We start from the raw sequence: 19,777 nt of genomic DNA on the forward strand, positions 1-19,777 counted from the left end.
ACAGCTGCCTTACAGATTTTCAAACCCCTAGCCCTTGAGCTAACATTTTACTTCAGTTGTATAAGAATGGCCGTTAAATCCCGCAGGGAATCGGGTGGACCCCTTTATATCTCAATGCAAATCGTGTGGCTGGGCAGGATTCCAGCGCTTAGGACAGTGCTTTGCATCATCATCATCAATCGTATTTATTGAGCGCTTACTGTGTGCAGAGCACTGGACTAAGCGCTTGGGCAGTCCAAGTTGGCAACATATAGAGACAGTCCCTACCCAACAGTGGGCTCACAGTCTAAAAGGGGGAGACAGAGAACAAAACCAAACATACTAACAAAATAAAATAAATAGAATAGATATGTACAAGTAAAATAAATTCTCCCCTCTCCACTTTGCACATTGTAAGTGCTTAATAAATGCCATCATTATTATATTTCAGGGCAGGTGACAACGGGTAGATGTAAACGTTCTGAGAGGGCCATGAGCCATGCATGGGCCTAGGCCCTGCTGGGTGGGTGCCCAGGTGGGAGGGAGTGTAAGATGCCCAGGTTAATATCATTGGCATCTTGAGGGCATCCAAGACTGGCAAGGTCATGGGCCTTAGAGAAGGAATAATAATAATAATAATAATAATAATAATAATAATGGTATTTGTTAAGTGCTTACTATATGCAAAGCACTGTTCTAAGAGCTGGGAGGGGATACAAGGTGATGAGGCTGTCATCAATCATATTTATTGAGCACTTACTGTGTGCAGAGCACTGTACTAAGCGCTTGGGAAGTACAAATTGGCAACATATAGAGACAGTCCCTCCTGACAGCGGGCTCACAGTCTAAAAGGGGGAAGCTGTCCCATGTCGGGCTCACAGTCTTAATCCCCATTTAACAGATGAGGTAACTGAGGCTCAGAGAAGTGAAGTGACTTGCCCAAGGTCACACAGCAGACGTGGCGGAGCGGGGATTCGAACCCATGACCTCTGACTCCAAAGACCGGGCTCTTTCCACTGAGCCACGCTGCTTCCCCATGTAAGCTCACCCTATGGATTTGAAGCTCACTGTGGACAGGGAATGTGTCTGTTTATTGTTATATTGTACTCTCCCAAGCGCTTAGTACAGTGCCCTGCACACAGTAAGCGCTCGATAAATGCAACTGAACGAATGAATAAAAGTGGCGGCAATGGGAGATGGGAGTGGAAGAGGAAAGAATGTCAGCGAACGCAGCTCCTAATTCTGTTGTATCGTACCCTCCCAAGCGCTTAGTACAGCGCTCCGCACACAGTGTGAGAGGCAGCGTGGAAAAGGGCGCGGTCCTGGATGTCAGAGGACATGGGTTCTAATCCCAGCCGCGCCACACGTCTGCTGTGTGACCTTGGGCAAGTCACTTCACTTCTCTGGGCCTCAGTTACCTCATCTGCAGAATGGGGATGAAGACTGTGAGCCCCTTGTGGGACAGGGACTGTATCCAACCCGATTAGCTTGTATCTACCCCAGAGCTTGCTTGGCACATAGTAAGCGTGTACCAAGTAACGCAAATATGCTTATGATCATGATTATTAATAGATACCACTGAATGATCGATTGGCAAGAAGCATTGTGGGAAGGGAATGTGTCCATTTATTGTTGTATTGTGCTCTCCCAAGCGCTTAGTACAGTGTTCTGCACACGGTAAGCACTCAATAGATACAACTGAATGAGTGAAGGGGGCAGGAGCCCTGCTTGACAGCATTTCTCAGGCACTTAGTCCCATTTAGAGAAGCAGAGTGGCTCAGTGGAAAGAGCCCAGGCTTTGGAGTCCGAGGTCATGGGTTCGAATCGTGGCTCCACCAATTGTCAGCTGTGTGACTTTGGGCAAGTCACTTCACTTCTCTGGGCCTCAGTTACCTCATCTGTAAAATGGGGATGAAGACTGTGAGCCCCCCGTGGGACAACCTGATCACCTTGTAACCTCCCCAGCGCTTAGAACAGTGCTTTGCACATAGTAAGCGCATAATAAATGCCATAAAAAAAAATTTAGTGTTGATCACAGTAGTTCAGGGTGATGGATTTGTCATTGACTTGTCAATGTTTAATTTTATACTGTTTGCTTTAGTGCTGTTTCAAGGACAGAGGAGAGCCAAAGAGCTAATTCGGGGCCGTTCCATTCTCTGTTGAAAATCAGAGTCGTGGTTTTGAATTTAACTCAGTATTTTGGCCAAGCACTAAACTAGATTCTGTCAGAATAGGAGTTGGGGTGGGTTCGTCAATAACCCTCTTGGACTTGTTTGAAAAACCGATGGCTACACCTGCCTAATGCAGTGAAGAGTCAAGGGTAGTGAGAAGCGTAGATCTTTAGAAGCAGCAGCGTGGTTCAATGGAAAGAGCCCGGGCTTTGGAGTCAGAGGTCATGGGTTCGAATTCTGACTCCTCCACTTGTCTGCTGTGGGACCTCGGGCAAGTCACTTAACTTCTCTGAGCCTCAGTTACCTCATCTGTAAAATGGGGATTAAGACTGTGAGCCCCATGTGGGACAACTTGATCAGCTTGTAGCCCTCCCAGCGCTTAGAACAGTGCTCTGCACATAGTAAGCGCTTAACAAATGGAACATTATTATTACTATTATTATTATTATTATCTTTATCACTTCACTCCTGCCCTTTGAAACATCCTATTCTTGAGAATAATAATAATAATAATGGCATTTATTAAGCACTTACTATGTGCAAAGCACTGTTCTAAGCACTGGGGAGGTTACAAGGTGATCAGGTTGTCCCACGGGGGGCTTACAGTCTTAGTTCCCATTTTCCAGATGAGGGAACTGAGGCCCAGAGAATCAATCAATCAATCAATCATATTTATTGAGCGCTTACTATGTGCAGAGCACTGTACTAAGCGCTTGGGAAGTACAAATTGGCATCACATAGAGACAGTCCCTACCCAACAGTGGGCTCACAGTCTAAAAGGGGGAGACAGAGAACAGAACCAAACCTACCAACAAAATAAAATAAGTAGGATAGAAATGTACAAGTAAAATAAATAAATAAATAAATAAATAGAGTAATAAATATGTACAACCATATATACATATATACAGGTGCTGTGGGGAAGGGAAGGAGGTAAGACGGGGGGATGGAGAGGGGGACGAGGGGGAGAGGAAAGAAGGGGCTCAGTCTGGGAAGGCCTCCTGGAGGAGGTGAGCTCTCAGCAGGGCCTTGAAGGGAGGAAGAGAGCTAGCTTGGCGGAGGGGCAGAGGGATTGGGGGCATTCCAGGCCCGGGGGAGGACGTGGGCCGGGGGTCGATGGCGGGACAGGCGAGAGCGAGGTACGGTGAGGAGGTTAGCGGTGGCAGAGGAGCGGAGGGTGCGGGCTGGGCTGGAGAAGGAGAGAAGGGAGGTGAGGTAGGAGGGGGTGAGGGGATGGACAGCCTTGAAGCCCAGGGTGAGGAGTTTCTGCCTGATGCGCAGATTGATTGGTAGCCATTGGAGGTTTTTGAGGAGGGGAGTAATATGTCCAGAGCGTTTCTGGACAAAGATAATCCGGGCAGCAGCATGAAGTATGGATTGAAGTGGAGAGAGACACGAGGATGGGAGATCAGAGAGAAGTTAAGTGACCTGCCCAAAGTCACACAGCTGACAACTGGTGGAGCCAGGATTTGAACCCATGACCTCTGACTCCAAAGCCCGTGCTCTTTCCACTGAGCCACGCTGCTTCTCTAAGTAGAGAAGTAGTAGAGAAGTAGAGAAGTAGTATGGCATAGTGGATAGAGCCCGGGGCTGGGAGTCAGAAGGTCATGGGTTCTAATCTCGGCTCTGCCGTTCATCTGCAGTGTGACCTTGGGCAAGTGGCTTCACTTCTCTGAACCTCAGTTCCCTCTTCTGAAAAATGGGGATTGAGACTGTGAGCTCTATTTGGACAGGGACTTTGTCCAACCCGATTTGCTTATATCCACTCCAGCGCTTAGTACAGTGCTTGGCACATAGTAAGCACTTAACAAATACCGCAATTATTATTATTATTATTAAATTCATAAGACCCCATTTTTGTAGATAAGTTCAAAAAGACCAATTTGGTGATCACTGTCATTGTCAACAGCATTTGAGTGTTGTGTATCAAACACTGCCCTGGGTGCTTTGAACAGTCAGCAGAAGTAGAATTCTCTACACTGTAATCTCATCAAGGGCAGAAAATCTGCCTTCTAGTAAGTCGTATTTATTGAGCACTTACCATGTGCAGAGCACTGTACTAAGCACTCAGGAAAGTACAATACAACAGAAACAGATTCCCTGCCCTTGATGACTAACTAGATGACCAACTAGAAGGCAAAGTCCGTGCCTTAAAGGTGTTTAGAAGTCTTGAATATTTCTAAACTTTACCCTAGGTTTACAAGAACTCTTTGTGATTTTTTTGGAAACAGAGAATTTTGACACCAAGAAGAATGAACTGACCAGGCTGGGGTTTATGGATCTGAATCTTATGGAAGCCAACGATCGTGATGGAGATCCTAGTGACCTCTGGGTGACCTTGCATTCAATGGGCTACAATAAAGCCCTGGAAATGGTAGAGGTAAAACTGTCTAATGACTTCTAACTCGTGCTCTTTGGGATTACTCTGGACTCCCTAAAGGCAGACTTGTCATCCTGTTGCCTCTCTTTTTCCCACATCACCCCTGTCCTAACAATGGAAAGTCTGGTCAGTTTAGCCAATGAGTAAATTTCTTGGCCTGGGCCAAGCGAGAGTTAGAAACAAGGAAAAAAAGGGGTAAAATATAACAATAATCATGATAATAATAATTGTGTTCTTTGCTAAGCGCTTACTATGTGCCAAGCACCACACTAAATGCTGCGTGTGGATACAAGATACAAGTCCTAGACTGTGAGCCCGTTGTTGGGTAGGGACGGTCTCTGTATGTTGCCGATTTGTACTTCCCAAGCGCTTAGTACAGTGCTCTGCACACCGTAAGCGCTCAATAAATGCGATTGAATGAATGAATGAATGAATATCGAGTCTACATTTTGCAGGCGAGGGAACTGAGGCACAGAAAAGTTAAGCGACTTGCCCACGGTCACACAGCAGACAAGCGGCGGAGCCGGGATTCGGACCCAGGTCCCCCTACTCCCAAGCCCATGCTCTTTCATTTATTTAATTGTGTTTATTCCATTAGACCTCCCTGCATCTCATAAGGCAGAGAGGTTTGGGGAGAAGAAGGCCAAGGATTTTAAGACAAAATCTACCCTAGAAATGAAGCCAAGTGAAACGACTCCCACCCAACTGTATAGTTGTCCCCTTAAAAGATTTCAATTGCTCATAATTTTAAGATGTTACTTATATAGGAGTTTTTCTGGGACTCCGTCTTTTCTAGAAAGATGAGGTGAATAGGAGTAGTAAGGCGGTTACACACTTAACAACCCACTTTAGAGTCGACTATTATAAATCGTCAGATTTCAACCTGACATTTTGTGGAAAAAGCAGAAGTTCAGAATTGCTTTTGTTGGTGAAGACAGAAGGATAGCAAAAGCTTTGTGGAGGAAACTCAATAGAAAATATCCCTTTGCTGGATATTTTTATATAATTTTATTTTCCTCTAGAGAAGGATTTTCCAGGTCAAATAAAAAAGGAGAATCTGCGGTCAAAAAGTGGTAAAATCCATAAATGTAATGAGAAGCTCTGTTCCCGGCAAGGTGAAGAGAGGTTTTTAAAACGTTGAATTTTTCCTGATAGGGCTTTTGATGGCTGCTATGTCAGAGAAGCTTCATTAAATTCTTTTTCTAACGGGATTGTTGTAACAGCTAACTAACTGTTAAAGTGTTCCACTAGCAGTTTAGTCTCTTCTTCATTCTTTTTCAAAACTAGAGATGATCTGATGTTTTTCAATTAGAATTTGGACAGTAGAGAGAGCTGTCTCTTAATGCTGGAAACTTCCTTGTGTCTGAGAGGCCCAAGAATTTCTTTCTGGAACTAACCCTGGTTTGTGACTTTCCTCCATCTTCTCGACCTCCTCCCGCCTCACCAGAGCGACTGGATGCTTCCCCCAGATCCATGGCGATCTCCTTCTGCAGCCCTCACATTAGGAAATGAAGGGAAAATAAACAGTATTGGTAGCACAGAGCCTTTTGATTAAATGAAAGCCTAGTATTTCATAAAATAGAAACCGTCACCTATTATTTATTCAGTCCTAGGATTCAGAGTGCTAGTTTTCCTTAAAAGATTAGGCCAGAGGTAAGATTATAAGACATAATCATCATCAATTCACTTCAAGTTTATCCTTCACTTCAAGTTTATCCTTTCCTGCCTTAACTCAGCCCTCTCTTCTGCCAGACAAAACTATTTCTCCTCCCTTATTGACACCCATGCCCATCACCCCCGCCAGCTCTTCCGTACATTCAACTCCCTTCTCAGGCCCCCGGTTCCTCCCCCTCCTCCTTCCCTCACCCCCAACGATCTGGCCTCCTACTTCATTAACAAAATTAAATCCATCAGGTCCGACCTCCCCAAAGTCTCTTCCCCCCTTTCTCCAACCCCCCGGCTCTCAACATTCTCTGCTACTCTCCCATCCTTCCCAGTGGTATCCTCAGAGGAACTCTCCTCCCTCCTCTCAAGTGCTACTCCGGCCACCTGTGCTTCTGACCCCATTCCCTCTCATCTTATGAAATCTCTCGCTCCATCCCTTCTCCCCTCCTTAACTTCCATCTTCAACCGCTCACTCTCCACTGGTTCCTTCCCCTCTGCCTTCAAACATGCCCATGTCTCTCCCATCCTAAAAAAACCCTCTCTTGACCCCACCTCACCTTCTAGTTATCGTCCCATATCCCTCCTACCATTCCTTTCCAAACTCCTTGAACGAGTTGTCTACACGCGCTGCCTAGAATTCCTCAACAACAACTCTCTCCTCGACCCCCTCCAGTCTGGCTTCCGTCCCCTTCATTCCACGGAAACTGCGCTCTCAAAGGTCACCAATGACCTCCTGCTTGCCAAATCCAACGGCTCATACTCTGTCCTAATCCTCCTCGACCTCTCAGCTGCCTTTGACACTGTGGACCACCCCCTTCTCCTCAACACGTTATCTGACCTTGGCTTCACAGACTCCGTCCTCTCCTGGTTCTCCTCTTATCTCTCCGGTCGTTCTTTCTCAGTCTCTTTTGCAGGCGCCTCCTCCCCCTCCCATCCTCTTACTGTGGGAGTTCCCCAAGGTTCAGTGCTTGGTCCCCTTCTGTTCTCAATCTACACTCACTCCCTTGGTGACCTCATTCGCTCCCACGGCTTCAACTATCACCTCTACGCTGATGACACCCAGATCTCCATCTCTGCCCCTGCTCTCTCCCCCTCCCTCCAGGCTCGCATCTCCTCCTGCCTTCAGGACATCTCCATCTGGATGTCCGCCCGCCACCTAAAGCTCAACATGTCGAAGACTGAGCTCCTTGTCTTCCCTCCCAAACCTTGTCCTCTCCCTGACTTTCCCATCTCTGTTGACGGCACTACCATCCTTCCCGTCTCACAAGCCCGCAACCTTGGTGTCATCCTCGACTCCGCTCTCTCATTCACCCCTCACATCCAAGCCGTCACCAAAACCTGCCGGTCTCAGCTCCGCAACATTGCCAAGATCCGCCCTTTCCTCTCCATCCAAACCGCTACCCTGCTAATTCAAGCTCTCATCCTATCCCGTCTGGACTACTGCACTAGCCTTCTCTCTGATCTCCCATCCTCGTGTCTCTCTCCACTTCAATCCATACTTCATGCTGCTGCCCGGATTATCTTTGTCCAGAAACGCTCTGGACATATCACTCCCCTCCTCAAAAACCTCCAATGGCTACCAATCAATCTGCGCATCAGGCAGAAACTCCTCACCCTGGGCTTCAAGGCTCTCCATCACCTCGCCCCCTCCTACCTCACCTCCCTTCTCTCCTTCTACTGCCCAGCCCGCACCCTCCGCTCCTCCACCACTAATCTCCTCACTGTACCTCGCTCTCGCCTGTCCCGCCATCGACCCCCGGCCCACGTCATCCCCCGGGCCTGGAATGCCCTCCCTCTGCCCATCCGCCAAGCTAGCTCTCTTCCTTCCTTCAAGGCCCTGCTGAGAGCTCACCTCCTCCAGGAGGCCTTCCCAGACTGAGCCCCTTCTTTCCTCTCCCCCTCGTCCCCCTCTCCATCCCCCCGCCTTACCGCCTTCCCCTCCCCACAGCACCTGTATATATGTATATATGGTTGTACATATTTATTACTCTGTTTATTTATTTATTTATTTATTTTACTTGTACATTTCTATCCTACTTATTTTATTTTGTTGGTATGTTTGGTTCTGTTCTCTGTCTCCCCCTTTTAGACTGTGAGCCCACTATCGGGTAGGGACTGTCTCTATGTGATGCCAATTTGTACTTCCCAAGCGCTTAGTACAGTGCTCTGCACATAGTAAGCGCTCAATAAATACGATTGATTGATTGATTGATCAATCGTATTTATTGAGCGCTTACTGGGTGCAGAGCACTGTACTAAGCGCTTGGGAAGTACAAATTGGCAACACCTAGAGACAGTCCCTACCCAACAGTGGGCTCACAGTCTGAAAGGGGGAGACAGAGAACAAAACCAAACATACTAACAAAATAAAATAAATAGAATAGATATGGACAAGTAAAATAAATAAATAATGCATAATGCAGGAGAGTAATATGTACCGTTTTCCACAAAGAGAATAAATTAAGGACTGATGTGTAGTATATGAAAGCGGGAAGAAACATAACCTAGCAGAAAGAGCACAGGTCTGGGAATCAGAGGACCTGAGTATTAATTCTGGCTCTGCCACAGATCTGCTGTGTGACCTTGGGCAAGGCACTTCACTTCTCTGTGCTTCGGTTACCTCCTCTGTAAAACGGGGATTAGGTCAGTGAGCCCCACGTGGGACATGGACTGTGTCCAATCTCTTAAGCTTTTATCTATCTCAGCGCTTAGTACAAAGCCTGGCATATACGGAGTGTTTAACAGTTACTATTTAAAAATGCACCAAATCATCATTGCCAGTAATATTTATTGAAGGTCCACAGTGTGCAGAGGACTGTACTGAGTGCCTGGGAGAGTCCAGTATAGAATTCCTTTCCTCAAGGATTTTATAACCTAGCTGGGGAGGCTGTAGAGATAAGATGAAGATGGAAAAGGGCATATGTTATCAATCTATCTGTGGCATTATTAATCAGAGGCCTTCCACAACTAAGCCCTCATTTCCTCTTTTTCCACTCCCTTCTGTGTCACCCTTGCACTTGGATTTGCTCCCTTTATTCACCCCTCCCGCTATCCCACAGCACTTACATATATATATCCGTAATTTACTTATTGCCAGTCTTACTGCCAGTCTGCTCGTTGTGGGGAGAAGCGTGACTACCAACTCTGTTATACTGTACTCTCCCAAGCGCTTAGGGCAGTGCTCTGAGCACAGCAAACGATTGATACGACTGATTGATTGCTGATCACCTAGTGAAAGCGAAGAACTACGGTAAGTGCTTGGGAGAGTACAAGAGAAGACAGACAAAAATTATTTTTCAGGAGTGGGAGTAGGTGGAAGAAGGTACAGTAGAGTCGAATGAAAGATCTAAATTAGGAATGGAATCTGTAAGTACATATATAAAAGACACTCATCTATATAAGCACTAAGGATAGGAATAAAATACCTAAGGGCTTCGAGTGGGCGTTGGATCCTCTCGTTAGGATTTTCATCTTGCTTTTCCTCCCTGCCAGGCATGCCCTTTTGTCATTGATATCTACGCTGAAAAATGCAAGCCCAGAATTAAAGCAGTCTATCTCAGGGCAGGCAACGGGCAGCTCGAGAGGGCCATTTGCAAGTCTGTCGTTAACCAAGGCGATGCCAAGCTGATGGATGGTTATGAGAACGTAGTGGTTCACACTTATAGGAGTGACACCCGGATCTCTTCAGTTATTGAAAATAAGGTACTGATAGGATTCATTACTTGCCTCTTTTCTGTATGTGCCAATCGCTTTCCGCCTTCATAAATGGACTTCCAGCTCAGAAGAAACTACATTTTTCATGATTAACAGTACATTCTTCAATTGGGATGAGGGCTTCAAAAGATGTGCTTATTTGATAAAATGTATTTTGGATAAAATCGAAATTAAACCTTGGTGTTTTAAAAATATCAACTGAAGGACCCAAAAGCTTGGTTATTACTTTAAAACCTTAATTTATTTAGTACCCCTAGAATGTGTTGCTAGTCACAGATTTTGGTTTTCTGACTCTTATTTTGGATAAAGTGTTAATTGTGTGCATTAATAAGACACTAGTGTATGCATCTGGTCCTTAGATGGGGTTAGTCAAATACTGTTCCTTTCTCCTTTCTCCTTGACCCTCTCCTTCCTCCCTTTGAGCAAGTCTCCAAATTATCTTCCTTAGGTCTTTCAAGTCTTCTATGGACACTCTTCCTTTCTGCTTTCTCCTGGACTCTTCTCCTTCCTCCCTTTGAGCAAGTCTCCAAATTATTCTCCTTAGGTCTTTCAAGTCTTCTTTGGGCTTCTCTGTCTCTCTATCAACTTGTTGCTGTCTCTACTCTGCTAAATTGTAAGCTCCGTGAGGGCAGGGACCATATTTCCTAACTCTGCTGTACTCTTCCAAGAGCTTAATAGTGCTGTACTAATACCACTACTACTACTAATGGTATTTGTTAAGTGCTTACAATGTGCCAAGCACTGTTTTAAGCACTGGGGTAGATACAAGGTAATCAGGTTGTCCCACAGGGAGGTTTACAGACTTAATCCCCATTTTACAGTTGAGGGAATTGAGGCCCAGAGAAATGAAGTGACTTGCCCAAAGTCACACAGCTGTTAAGTGGCAGAGCTGGGATTAGAGCTCACATCCTCTGACTCCCAAACCCGGGCTCTTAACACTAGGCCACGCTGCATATAATAATAATGATGGCATTTATTAAGTGCTTACTATGTGCAAAGCACTGTTCTAGGCGCTGCTTCTAGTAGGTGCTCAGTAAATCTTATTGATTAATCCATTGCTCTCCCTGACCTTGAGTTAAACTTTCTCTATTCTTCCTGCTCCTTTTTCCCCCTTTAGATGCTTCACCTCATTTCTCCTTCTCAGGCTCCTTTTCCTCCACGACTCAATGTCTCTCTCAGCCATTCTCGGTTGCTACCATTCTCTGTCCCTCTCGGCTACCTGCCATTTCCCCCCCACCCCCAGATCCCCTCTTGCCCTCTTCATTTCTTTATCTTTTCTCTGTTTTACCTTTTCCAGCTGCCTGACTCCTCCCCCAACTCTTCCTGTATTTCCTACCTTGTTTCTCTCATTTTCTCCCTTTCCCCGATCTTGCTTAGCTCTCTTTCCTCCATACATATTTCTATCCAGCGCTTAGAATGGCGCTTTGCACATAGTAAGCACTTAATAAATGCTATGATTATTATTATTATTATTATTGTCCTGATTCTGATTTAGCTTATAAGATACAATGTGTCTAATGCGTCTTTCCTTTGCAGTCAGACACTAAAGTGATTATTTACGTCAACAATGAGCTAAGCAAAAACTGCATTAATAACCGAGGACTCAGCATCTTCGCGGTGGAAGTGGCTCCCAAATCGATGATGGTAATGCGGTGTTTTTCCAATTTAAGACTGAGAACTGCATGTATATTTTAAAATAACTTTCTTGCCAATTTTACTACCGGCGAGGCCGTGATAGGTAGCCAATAAAGAGGTAAGTAGATCTAATGAAAACTTAGAGGGCGATAATAATAATTGAAGCTTGCATTTTACAGCATGGAGAACTGAGGCACAGAGAGGTCAGGTGACTGGCTGAAGATGGCTTAGTGGTACTGTCAGTCAATCATTCATTCAGTCAGTCGTATTTATTGAATGCTTACTGTGCGCAGGGCACTGTACTAAGCGCTTGGGAGAGTACAATACAACAATACACTTTGCACTTGAACTCCCCTGCTTCTCGGTATTCTTGAAGGAGTAGAGGAAAGGGTAATTGTCAGGACAGTGTCCAAATAAATTTATTTTACTGCCCAGCTCTCCTGGGGGACAAAGAAGATCTGGAATGGGTGGGGAGAGAAGAAGGAATGAATTGGCCAGGTGAATAAGGGAGATTTTCAAAGTGGGCAGGGTAGTGAGGGAGACTTTCAAAACTAAAGCCTGATTGTATAATCCGTCCGTGGAGAGTCTTGTTTCTCTTCCCCGCCCCTCCTTTTTTTTCAACCCAACCCTGGGATATCGGCTCAGACCTATTATTTGTAATAATAATCAAAATTGTGGTATTTATTAAGCGCTTACTATGTGCCAGGCACTGTACTAAGCATTGGAGTGGATATGAGCAAATCAGTGCTTAGTACAGTGTTCTGCACACAGTAAGCACTCAATGAATACGATTGACTGACTAGTAATAATAATTCTGGTATTTTCATTCAATCGTATTTATTGAGTGCTTAATGTGTGCAGAGCACTGTACTCAGCGCTTGGGAAGTACAATTTGGCAACATAATAATGATGGCATTTGTTAAGCGCTTACTATGTGCAAAGCACCGTTCTAAGCGCTGGAGGGATACAAGGTGATCAGGGTGTCCCACATGGGGCTCACAGTCTTAATCCCCGTTTTACAGATGAGGGAACTGAGGCTCAGAGAAGTTAAGTGACTTGTCCAAGGTCCCACAGCAGACATGTGACGGAGCCAGGATTCGAGCCCATGACCTCTGGCTCCAAAGCCCGGGCTCTTTCCACTGAGCCACGCTGCTTCTCAATAACAACATATAGAGACGGTCCCTACCCAACAGTGGGCTCACAGTCTAGAAGGGGGAGACAGAGAACAAAACAAAATATATTAACAGAATAAAATAGATAGAATAACGAGGTAGCCGGCCTGGATCACCTGGTCAGTCTGCCTTTGTGTCTTCTCCCAATGCTGACTAAGGAGTGGGAAGGAAAGGCAGATTCCTTTGGCCCTGAGTACCAATCCCATCCTGTGTGATAGAAACCCTGATATTTTAATAATAATAATAATAATAATGATAATAATAATAATGGCATTTAAGTGCTTACTATGTGCAAAGCACTGTTCTAAGCGCTGGGGAGGTTACAAGGCAATCAGGTTGTCCCCCAAGGGGCTCACAGTCTTCATCCCCATTTTACAGATGCAGCATGGCTCAGTGGAAAGAGCCCGGGCTTTGGAGTCAGAGGTCATGGGTTCAATTCCCGGCTCCTCCAATTGTCAGCTATGTGACTTTGGGCAAGTCACTTAACTTCTCTGGGCCTCAGTTCCCTCATCTGTAAAATGGGGGTGAAGACTGTGAGCCCCCCCGTGGGGCAACCTGATCACCTTGTAACCTCCCCAGCGCTTAGAACAGTGCTTTGCACATAGTAAGCGCTTAATAAATGCCATCATTATTTATTATTTATTTACAGATGAGGGAACTGAGGCCCAGAGAAGTGAAGTGACTTGCCCAAAGTCACACAGCTGACAGTTGGCGGAGCCGGGATTTGAACCCATGACCATGACCTTGCCAGCTGTGTGACTTTGGGCAAGTCACTTCACTTCTCTGTGCCTCAGTTCCCTCATCTGTAAAATGGGGATGAAGACTGTGAGCCCCCTGTGGGACAACCTGATCACCCTGTAACCTCCCCAGCGCTTAGAACAGTGCTTTGCACATAGTAAGCGCTTAATAAATGCCATTATTATTCTTCTTCTCTGGGCCTCAGTTACCTGATCTGTAAAATGGGGATGGAGACTGTGAGCCCCACGTGGGACAGGGACTGTGTCCAACCTGATTTGCTCGTATCCACTCCAATACTTAGTACAGTGTCTGACACATAGTAAGCGCTTAATAAATACCACAATTTTGATTATTATTACATAGGCAGTAAAATAATTCTAACAGACATTCTTGGCTACCACCTCAACATTAATTCACTCACACCCAAAGTTTCGCAAACCATCCTCTAAACTGTGACGAAAGCGCCAGTGTAGAAACAGTCTGTTCTCGTAGTGAAATGAGGAATCTGGTATTTAATTCAGTTGTCCAGAACTCCATTCATCACACTGTGGAAGAGATTTTCTTAGGCTCAGGCCTGTAATTTTAAGTCAGTTCTTCGCAGTTTGGTTTCTGCTAAGAACAAATGATACTTTACTTGACTTGTGTTTCCTCCAGATTAGCACTTGGTTTGTTTTCCTCTCAAACCACCTCCTCTCTCTGCCGCTTCCCCATTCTCTGACCGTTGTGATCTCCAAATAAGCTCCAGTAACCCAGGGACACTTGTTTGTGGAATAAATGTTAATAATAATAATAATGATGATGGTATTTGTTAGTGCTTACTATGTGCCAAGCACTGAGGTAGACACAAGGTATTCAGATTGGACACGGTCCAGTTTTCCAAGGAATCTAGAAATGTTTAAATTATACTCCACACTATCCTGAATTTCACTTCTTTCAAAGCTTTTCAAGTAGTAATGGAAAGATTTATGCCCAGCCCATTGTAAAGGATGCTTGTATTTATTATGTAATTTTCTAGATTTTCAAAGAAACAGCCCAAGTAGAAATAGCAGGGGATGTGGAGTGAGGAGAACCGAGTTCTAGTCCCGGTTGTACCACTGACCTGCTGTAGGGTCTTGGTAAAGTCCTTTAACCTCTCTGTGCCTCATTTTCCTCCTCTGTCAATTAGGGATAATAATAATAATGCATTTATCAATCAATCAATCGTATTTATTGAGCGCTTACTGTGTGCAGAGCACTGTACTAAGCGCTTGGGAAGTACAAGTTGGCAACATATAGAGACAGTCCCTACCCAACAGTGGGCTCACAGTCTAAAAGGGGGAGACAAAGAACAAAACCAAACATACTAACAAAATAAAATAAATAGAATAGATCTGTACAAGTAAAATAAATGGAGTAAGTAGAGCATTTATTAAGCACTTACTATGTGCAAAGCACTGTTCTAAGGGATAAGGTAGAGACTAGCTCTTAAATTGTGAGTTCTGCGTGGGACAGGTATTGTGTCTGAACTTGTTGTCTCATTCCCTAAATCAGTCCAAAGACTTAGCAGGAGTTAAGTGTCTATTAAATACCATAATTATCAGGAAATATTATTGTGTGGCCTGTAGTGAGCTGCCTAGGGTCAACATTCATTCATTCATTCATTCAATCGTATTTTTTGAGCACTTACTGTGTGCAGAACACTGTACTAAGCGCTTGGGAAGTACAAGTTGGCAACATATAGAGACGGTCCCTACCCAACAGTGGGCTCACAGTCTAGAAGGGGGAGACGGAGAGCAAAACCAAACATATTAACAAAATAAAATAAATAGAATAAATATATACCAATAAAATAAATAGAGTAATAAATACATGCAAACATATATACATATATACAGGTGCTGTGGGGAGGGGAAGGAGGTAAGGCAGGGGGAGGGTCGTCCAATAAATTCATTCATTCAGTCGTATTTATTGAGTACTGTATTAAGAGCTCGGGAGAGTACAATGCAACAGTAGATAGACACATTCCCTGCCCACAACGAGCTTACAGTCTAGAGACGAGCTTAATTCATAGTTAAATGCCAAACCGATTTTTAAATCCAATGACAAAGCAATTTTTTTGTGTGTGTGAGTCGTATTTGAGATGGGAAGGGCTAATCAGTCTTCCCTGTGACTTATTGATCAGGACAAGGAATAGGGCCAAAACAGGGAGAGTGGGCAGCTTTAAAGATTCTTGGGGCAGCTGAACGTTGAGATGGATACGCAGCTGTCACCCCCACAACCCCCGTATACTTGGCTTTATCCAAGGTCACACAGCAGACAAGAGGCAGAGCCGGTTTCAGAACCCAGGTCCTTTGAACTCCCAGGCCTGGGCTCCGTCCGTTAGGCCACACTGCTTCTCCAAATAACAGTAAACCAAAGAAAAATAAAAACTCTTCTTTGCAGGTGTGCCAACATGTAATGCCTTTGAACGAATGCCAAGAATGGATATATAATTGTGTGGATTCCATCGCATCATAAACACTCCACTTGGAAAGCGGTTTCTCTCAGGTTTGTGATGCAGGTTTATTCTCTGTTTTAGTGGTCATTGAAAAACAGTCTACCTTAATTTGGAAAGAAACCAGTTCTATCATTTTATAGTCAATTTTAGCCGTGTAATTAAACTGTACATGTAATCCTTTTAAAGTCACAACATTCTGGTTTCCTGGGGTACAGGAAATTTCACTTTCTATGTTCAATTTTTTTATTTTTAGGTATTCCACTTTTTCCCAATTTATAACAACAATGCAGATAAAGCATAATAAGGTAAATAAGGGGTAACAAGATATTATAAGATATTAAGCGACTTCTACACAATCATCATCATCATCAATCGTATTTATTGAGCGCTTACTATGTGCAGAGCACTGTACTAAGCGCTTGGGAAGTACAAATTGGCAACCTATAGAGACAGTCCCTACCCAACAGTGGGCTCACAGTCTAAAAGGGGGGAGACAGAGAACAAAACCAAACATACTAACAAAATAAAATAAATAGAATAGATATGTACAAATAAATTAAATAAATAAATAAAGAGTAAAAAAAAATATGTACAAACATATGTACATATATACAATCCAGAAGTTCAGTCTCTTAACAACATACCCCCTTGCTTAAAGGAAGCATTTTTATCTTAAAGGTAAAAGTGAATATTAAACTAATCTGCTACTCAAAACAGATTCAAAATTTAACAAAACTTATACGAATTTTTTTTTTCTTAAACTAACCAATGATCAAAAGGAATCACAATGGAATTATAACATTAGGAAATGGATTTGATTTCAGATTTCTTGCCCAACATTATTTTGAATTTAGATTGCTCGAAATTAAAACATTCTAGTACCACTGTTTGATGTGTTTGTCAGAATAGATATTTAATTTTTTCCAGAGTGTTTAGTAGGGCAGCAGGTCGGCTTGAAGTGCTATATTTATCAACTGGTAGCCCTTGCACTCTATGACATATTATTCTGAAATCGTACACTAGGGTCAGTAAATGTCAGCTATGAAACACGAGCACCATTAGAGGACTGCGTGATTTATATACATCCAGGGCTCGGGTTCGGATGCTTCGCTAAAGATCAGATCGTTTCTGCCCCGGGTTAGGTATCTGTAAAATGGGTTGAGAAATTCTTAACCTTTTGGGCAGTGCTCTGAGAAAGGCAAGTTGCTCTCCGAAGCAGCCGGTATGGAACTAAGATTTAATAAGAGAACGGAACAGAGTAGAGTTTCATTCATTCATTCATTCAGTTGTATTTATTGAGTGCTTTACTGAGCGGTAAGTTTCTTCTCCCAAGCGCCTAGTACAGTCAATCAATCAATCAATCGTATTTATTGAGCACTTACTATGTGCAGAGCACTGTACTAAGCGCTTGGGAAGTACAAGTTGGCAACACATAGAGACAGTCCCTACCCAACAGTGGGCTCACAGTCTAAAAGGGGGAGACAGAGAACAGAACCAAACATACCAACAAAATAAAATAAATAGGATAGAAATGTACAAGTAAAATAAATAAATAAATAAATAGAGTAATAAATATGTACAACCATATATACATATATACAGGTGCTGTGGGTACAGTCACAATAAGTGTTCAGTAAATACAATTGAATGAATGTGTGAATGACTAGGGATATACGATCCCAACAACCCTAACTTTTCCATCTACGTCTCCAACTTTCCCCCTCGTGACTCATTCTAGACCTCTCATCCATGTATTTTTTTTTTTTAACTTCTCTTCTCTTGAATCTGCTATTTTTCAGTCCGGAGAACTTCCCGTGGTAACAGATTCCACATGCTCACCCCGCAGTGGGTGGAGAAGGGCTTCCTTTTGATTGGCTTTGAACATTCCCGCTCCGAGCCCCAGTGCGTGCCTCCTTAGGCAATTTTGCCGGCATCAATTCCCATCAATCCCCATCCACGGCCTTCAGGATTTTGCAGACTTCCGGCGTATCGACCGTCAGCCTTCATCTCCTCAGCCCGAAGAGAACTGAGCTCTTCGGGCTCCCCTCACACACGAGGAGAGAGTTGCTCCCTTGAGCGAGTCCACCTCGGCCTTGGTGTTAATTTCATCCATATCTGCCCCAGAGACTCGTTCCCCACTTGATCAGCTGCAGGACAAATCGAAACAAATCCACCTCTTCCGTGTAGCAGGAGCAGAGTTGTCCTTTGGTTCAGAGGTGACGGTGCCAGCAGGGAGGACGCATCCAGGCGCTTAGTAAAGTGCTCTGCACACAGCAAGCGCTCAGTAAATACGATTGAATGAAATGAACGAATCCATGAATGTCTTTGAGAGCACTTGCTCCAGTGCTCTGCACATGATAAGCGCTCCATTAAATTCCACTGATTGATCGAGAGATTGGCTTGTACCCCTTTTTTAAGGCATTTGTTAAGCACCTCCAGATACTAGTTAATCAGGTCGGACACAGTCCATTTGCCACGTGGGGCTCAAAGCCTTAATCCCCATTTTACAGGTGGGTAACTGAGGCACGGAGAAGTAAAGCCACTTGGCCAAGGTCAAACAGCAGACAAGTGACGTTGCCAAGATCGGAACCGTGGTCCGTCTGATTCCCGGGCCCGTGCTCTATCCCCTAGGCAACACTGCATCGCAAGTACTCGTCCCCCTCTCCATCCCCCCATCTTACCTCCTTCCCTTCCCCACAGCACCTGTATATATGTCTATATGTTTGTACATATTTATTACTCTATTTATTTATTTTACTTGTACATATCTATTCGATTTATTTTATTTTGTTAGTATGTTTGATTTTGTTCTCTGTCTCCCCCTTTTAGACTGTGAGCCCACTGTTGGGCAGGGACTGTCTCTATATGTTGCCAATTTGTACTTCCCAAGCGCTTGGTACTGTGCTCTGCACAAAGTAAGCGCTCAATAAATACGATTGATGGTGATGATTGATGAAGTACCCTTGCGCACCTTTTATCCATAAAAATGCAGCTGTGCACTTTTTCTGATCCCTCGCCGTTTGGGTGGTCGTTGTTCAGCCACCGGTGGTTGAGATGGGAGAAAAATACATCCTCCCACCCCCATGATTTGCACTTGAGTTGTTTCCGCAGTACTAGTAGTGACTTGCTCTGAACTGGCCGCCTTCTCACGCCAAGCGCACGCACTGGGGACATCTGGAAGGGATGAGTGTTGTCTGGGTCCCATCCGTACACGCTTGCTAAAAGAAGCAGTGTGGCTCAGTGGAAAGAGCACGGGCTTGAGAGTCAGAGGTCATGGGTTCTAATCCCGGCGCTGCCACTTATCAGCTGGGTGACTTTGGGCGAGTCACTTAACCTCTCTGTGCCTCAGTTACCTCGTCTGGAAAATGGGGGTGATGACTGTGAGCCCCACGTGGGACAACCTGATTACCTTGATCGCCCAGCGCTTAGAACAGCGCTTGGTACATAGTAAGCGCTGAACAAATACCAAAATTATTGTTGTTATTATTATTAAAAGAATGGACTGGGGCAAAACTTCCTCCATTGTCAATCAGTTTCCTTTGAAATGGCGGCAGTTAACCGGTTCAACTACCTTTTAGGAACGAAACCAGTCATCATCATCATCAATCGTGTTTATTGAGCGCTTACTATGTGCAGAGCACTGTACTAAGCGCTTGGGAAGTACAAATTGGCAACGCCAGTCATTAGTATTTACTGATCGCCCACCCTGCTCGGAGTACGATACTAAGTGCAATAGAGGAAGAAGGCACCATCTCTGCCCCTAAAGGGTTTACAGTCTAATGGGGAGGGGGCGGGGAGGATCGCCATTCCGTAATTTAAAAATAGAAATCGTTCAAATAGAGTCTGT

General features: G+C 44.4%; 1 protein-coding gene across 3 annotated transcripts in view; it reads left to right on the top strand.

Moving 5' to 3' along the window:
• EFCAB7 (EF-hand calcium binding domain 7) overlaps nucleotides 1-18,313 on the top strand; it is a 48,641-nt gene extending 30,328 nt beyond the window's left edge. For 2 of the 3 annotated variants that reach the window (XM_038752593.1, XM_038752594.1), the window contains exons 11-15: nucleotides 4,382-4,530; nucleotides 9,688-9,897; nucleotides 11,446-11,553; nucleotides 15,876-15,980; nucleotides 17,730-18,313. In XM_038752593.1, the coding sequence (XP_038608521.1) occupies nucleotides 4,382-4,530; nucleotides 9,688-9,897; nucleotides 11,446-11,553; nucleotides 15,876-15,950 (542 nt within the window). In that variant the 3' untranslated portion in view covers nucleotides 15,951-15,980; nucleotides 17,730-18,313. The remainder of the gene's footprint in view (nucleotides 1-4,381; nucleotides 4,531-9,687; nucleotides 9,898-11,445; nucleotides 11,554-15,875; nucleotides 15,981-17,729) is intronic. The other variant, XM_038752595.1, reaches the window with a different exon arrangement.
• The last annotated feature ends 1,464 nt before the right edge of the window (nucleotides 18,314-19,777 follow it).

This window comes from Tachyglossus aculeatus, chromosome 10 (genome assembly GCF_015852505.1).
Source record: "Tachyglossus aculeatus isolate mTacAcu1 chromosome 10, mTacAcu1.pri, whole genome shotgun sequence".
Lineage (NCBI taxonomy): Eukaryota > Metazoa > Chordata > Mammalia > Monotremata > Tachyglossidae > Tachyglossus > Tachyglossus aculeatus.